Genomic DNA, 4692 nt, shown 5'->3' on the forward strand with positions numbered 1-4692 from the left:
GCCTTAGGCTTCCGCAAAGCCACTGTTCTTTCCACCCTGCCTCATACATAGTCCCTGCTTTTCCATTTGGGAGAGCATTGCAGTTTAACCTTTCCCTTTAGTCCAAGCTGCTTCCAGTTACCACTGCAGTGTAACTATCCAGAGTATCCCACCCAGTGATGACCATACCAACAGGGCTCAGGTTTGTCCAGGACTGGCTTCGAGCCAGGATCTGGGCTGGGACAAGATTCTTTATTCACATGAACTGGTTCAGTCTTCACAGCAACCAGAAAACAGACATACTATTTTCTCCTTTCAAGTCTTGAGACTCAATAAATATATAGTAAGTTGATTTTACAGAAAAGCAGGCTGAGGCTCTGAGTGGCTTGCCCAGGGTCACGAGGTGTGATGAGCCCAAGTCACATTAGAGCCAAGGTCTGCCAAATCGTCCCACAATGCACCTACTTCTTATTGAGGCGTCTCCTACCCTGAGATACCTTATACTTTGTCAATTGTTTAGTGGTCACTCCCCCAGTTAGTCCTCACCAGCCCTGGGAAGGAGGCTACTCAGCCTGTTCTACAGAGGAAGCAGCTATAGAGACTGACCATAGTGAGTGGCCACACCAGGACTTCTGCTGGTGCTCTTTCTTCCCTGCTGAGCCGTGTTCTGAGAATACAGTATTTTCTTATTGATTTCTGCAGACCTCTTTACAGATTGTTCTTTCTTCTGCAGCTTCTCCCTGCAAAGCCACTGAAGGCTGTTGTTTAGCTAACAACTAATCACTTCACTTCTGTTGAGTTCCTGAGTTTAGAGAGGGAAGATATCACATAGGTGCTGGGTCCTACCTCTAGAGATGAAGTCTCAGGAAATCTAAAGTGAGGTTTTGGCTGCGTGCTTTTTCAGTAGTGTCCACAAGATACAAATGCAAAGGCAGAGTCCACAGAGCCTCTGCAGTCCTGAAGATCTGGTGTGTGGTAGGTATTGGGTTGGTGGAAGCTGCTGTTGCTGTTTGGTTATGTGCAGGTGTTCTGGAGCACTGCTCCATGGCCACACCTGCCTGCTTTGGAGGTAGAAGAAAAGACATAGAAGTAGCAGACTGCACTTGGAGAAGCATGAGTTATTGTCAAGCTCCCTGGTTAGAAGCTTGTGGGTAAGACTGATATTTCAGAGAAAGAGCAAAGGATAGAACCACAGCACAGTGTTGAGGGAAACAGTCCACATAACTGTTAAAAGGGGTTGGTTAATTATGGGCTATCTGTACTATAGATTCTGTATGATTGTTTTAAAAAAAGAAAAAAAACAAACAAAAAACACCATAAAGAAGAATTTGAGAAACAGTGCATGAAAAGAGCTTCCGAAGTATATAGTACAATTCCATTCATGTTAAGGATTACACAAGTGTTGGTAGAATTGTACAGAAGAAATTCAGTACAAGTTATCTCTGGAAGTAGTGCTGGCAATAGGCAGATGGAAAGCTTTTTTTACTCCTAACTCTGTACCTTGTTGACTTTGTACCATTAGCATGTATTATGTATGGAGAAAGAAGTTGTAAAATGCAATCCCAAAGGGGAAAAAACAGGATTAGCCAGGCACAGTGGCACATCTGTAATCCCAGCAGCTCAGGAGGCTGAGCCAGGAGGATCACAAGTTCAAAGCCAGCCTCAGCAACTTAGAGAGCTCCTAAGCAACTCAATGAGACCCTGTCTCTAAATAAAATATTAGAGCTGGGGGTGTGGCTCAGTGGTTGAGTTCTCCTGAATTCAATCCCCAGTAACCCCCGCCCCCACTCCCCCAAAACAAGAAAGTTAAAAACAAAACCCAGGGCTGGGGGTGTGGCTCAGTGGTAGAGCACTTGCCTAGTATGTGTGGGGCACTGGGTTCAATCCTCAGCACCACATGAAATAAAGGTATAAAACAAGGTAAAAAAAATAATAATATTAACCCACCCATTGGAATCCCTTGCCCTCTGCCTGTTAGCTGCTACTTTCTATCCCTCTTTTTAAATCAGTACATTTGCCAACGCAGACATAAGAATCATAAAAGTGAAGCAGGGCAGTTTCCTGAGTCTCTGCTTAGGAGGAGCACTAATAGGCTTTTCTTTCCCCTGGCCTACATAATACCCCTCAGAGGAAAAACAACTCTTAATGCACCATCTCTTGCCTTTTCTGTTACCTACCCTAGACAAATGTTTATGGGTCAGCCCAGAGACGAAAAATGAGACCATTTGAAGGCTTCCAACGCAAAGCTATTGTAATTTGTCCCACTGACGAGGACCTGAAAGACCGAACAATAAAGCGCACCGATGAGGAAGGGAAGGATGTCCCTGATCATGCGGTCTTAGAAATGAAAGGTAGGAAATAAGTGATGCCCAGAGGGCCAACTCAGCAGGGTCCTTAAGAGAAAGAGCTCTTTACTCAGTGTGTCCTTCCCTGCTCCCTAATTATTCCTTTTGTGATCTTCCGCTTTGTCCCTTCCTGGTCCCCCACAGCTGTGAATGGTGAAACTCCACATTTCACTCTGGCAGGGTTTTCGGACTAGATGGAATTGGACAGCATGAGGGAAAGAGTATGTGGGACCTCAAACTGGAAGGCCTGCTCTGGCACCCACTGGTTGGGCTGACTGGGCAAGCCTCGGTTTGCCCCTCTGTAAAAATAAGGATGTGGATCCACTTGCCTAACCCACTCCCTGGGGCAAGGCTGGAGAGAGCTAAACACTGCACTCAGGTGGGGCTTAGCCACCTCTTCAGGAAAGGGTCTTTTCATTCCCTGACAGCGTTAGAGTCAGCCTCTCTCTCTTAACTTCTCTCTCATTCACTCTCCCAGTTTCCTCCACCAGTGTTCTGGAGGTGGAGGAGACCAGACCTCAGAAGATACTGACCATTTTGTTTCCTTCCTCCTAGCCAACTTCACATTACCTGATGTCGGGGACTTCCTGGATGAAGTTCTGTTCATTGAGCTGCAGCGGGAAGAAGCAGACAAGCTGGTGAGGCAGTACAACGAGGAAGGCCGCAAGGCTGGGCCACCCCCTGAAAAGCGCTTTGACAACCGAGGTGGTGGTGGCTTCCGGGGCCGCGGAGGTGGCGGCGGTTTCCAGCGCTATGACAACAGAGGCCCCCCTGGAGGCAACCGAGGAGGCTTCCAGAACCGAGGGGGAGGCAGTGGTGGTGGAGGCAACTACCGAGGAGGTGAGACATCTCAAACACACAGTTCTCCTTACCTTTTGTTTCCACATTGGGGTTGGGCTTTGACTGCTATTCAGTCAGCACTAAAGCTTACTGAACTCCAGCTATGGAAAAACTAGGAAGAGTCAGACTGTGGGACCTCAAGAAGCTCTCCCACTATTTTACTCCCCTGGCCTTGCTTTTTTGCCCTTTTATATGACATGGTGTCATCTATTTCTGTGGCTCTTCCCCCATCTGACCATGATCTCCTTGGAATCCTGGAACCTATTGAAAACCTGGCATGCTGCAAATATTAGGACTGTTTTGGGGGTTTAAAACAAATGGAAAAGAAGACTCATTAGAAAGTTAATTTGCCTAGCATCACCCAGCTTAAACCAGAACTGGTATTCAATGATCCAGAATCCAAGTTTTTAGTGAGTGCTGCTTTCTATAAAAAGTCTTTATTCATAATTTAACAAATATGTTCTAGCTCTCCTCTGTCTCAGGCTTGTGCTGAATAGTTCTGGGGACATAGCTATGGCCCAAATAATTTAATGAGAAAGCCCAAGGATATTGTGACCTGAGATGACCCTGAACCAACCTGCAAGAAGACACCAGGGCTCAGGAAAGATCTCCTGAGGAGTTAATGTCACAGCTGAGGTCCACAGGCCCAATAGGAGTTGGCCAGGAGGAGTGTGAGAGAGTTCTAGGCCCAAGACAACAGCAAAAAGACCTTCAGACCAAGCCTGAAGAGGACTTGATCTGACTTGTTCATGGCTGCCATTGGTGCATTCTTCCTGAACATCTCTTTCCAGTTTGTTTCTGTGTTGAAATGCAGAACACAATAACACACAGCCAGGATAGCCCTGATTTCTGTCTCCCTAGGCTCACAGGCCAGGAGAGGAGACAAACCTGCCAGCAGACAATGATGACCTGTTGTTATCAGAGCGGGGAGCATTCCAGGGCTCTGGAGAAGCCAGGGGGTTTGCTTATTCATTCACTTTAACTGAACAGCCTCTGGGCCTGATTGACCATGCCGGGAGCCATAGCAGTCACCAAGGCAGGCCAGGTCCTGGAGGCTGTGCATTGAGAGTGATAGGGCCTCCCTCTCCTGCTGATTTCTCCAATACAGGTTTCAACCGCAGTGGAGGTGGTGGCTACAACCAGAACCGCTGGGGTAACAACAACCGGGATAACAACAACTCCAACAACCGAGGCAGCTATAACCGGGCTCCCCAGCAGCCGCCGCCACCTCCCCCTCGTCTATGTCCCGTACGATGCAACACGAGTGCCAATTCTGTATTCCGTTTTTAAGGCAAATATTTTATTTGACCATTTTTTCCTATTTGTTGGCATATAAGTTGCTTTTATTTTTGCTCGTATATTCATCATATAGTTAATATTTAATAAATTTGTCATTTGCACATAACGTGCATATCCTCGTAGGATCCCTACAGCATATTTACAGGATACGTTCCCAGACATGTGTGAATAAAAATGTGCATTTTTAATTTTCAGATATTGGCAGATTTCCTTCTATAGAGAGAATGCC

General features: G+C 46.6%; 1 protein-coding gene across 1 annotated transcript; it reads left to right on the plus strand.

The window, feature by feature from the left end:
- The first annotated feature begins 2126 nt into the window (after window positions 1-2126).
- Window positions 2127-4454, plus strand: LOC107153825 (heterogeneous nuclear ribonucleoprotein U-like protein 1). The gene is made up of 3 exons (XM_015499374.2): window positions 2127-2330; window positions 2880-3164; window positions 4273-4454. Exons 1-3 carry the CDS (start codon window positions 2195-2197, stop codon window positions 4452-4454), a joined length of 603 nt encoding a protein of 200 aa, XP_015354860.1. The 5' UTR covers window positions 2127-2194.
- The last annotated feature ends 238 nt before the right edge of the window (window positions 4455-4692 follow it).

The sequence above is a fragment of the Marmota marmota genome, unplaced genomic scaffold (assembly GCF_001458135.2).
Source record: "Marmota marmota marmota unplaced genomic scaffold, marMar, whole genome shotgun sequence".
Taxonomy (NCBI): Eukaryota; Metazoa; Chordata; class Mammalia; order Rodentia; family Sciuridae; genus Marmota; species Marmota marmota.

What these genes read in the sequence shown, in the direction of transcription:
- LOC107153825 (XM_015499374.2), top strand. Translation starts at nt 2,195, where the DNA reads ATGAGACCATTTGAAGGCTTCCAACGCAAAGCTATTGTAATTTGTCCC. An exon ending in TGCGGTCTTAGAAATGAAAG is followed by an intron (nt 2,331 to 2,879) that starts GTAGGAAATAAG and finishes CCTTCCTCCTAG; the next exon opens with CCAACTTCACATTACCTGAT. An exon ending in TGGAGGCAACTACCGAGGAG is followed by an intron (nt 3,165 to 4,272) that starts GTGAGACATCTC and finishes TCTCCAATACAG; the next exon opens with GTTTCAACCGCAGTGGAGGT.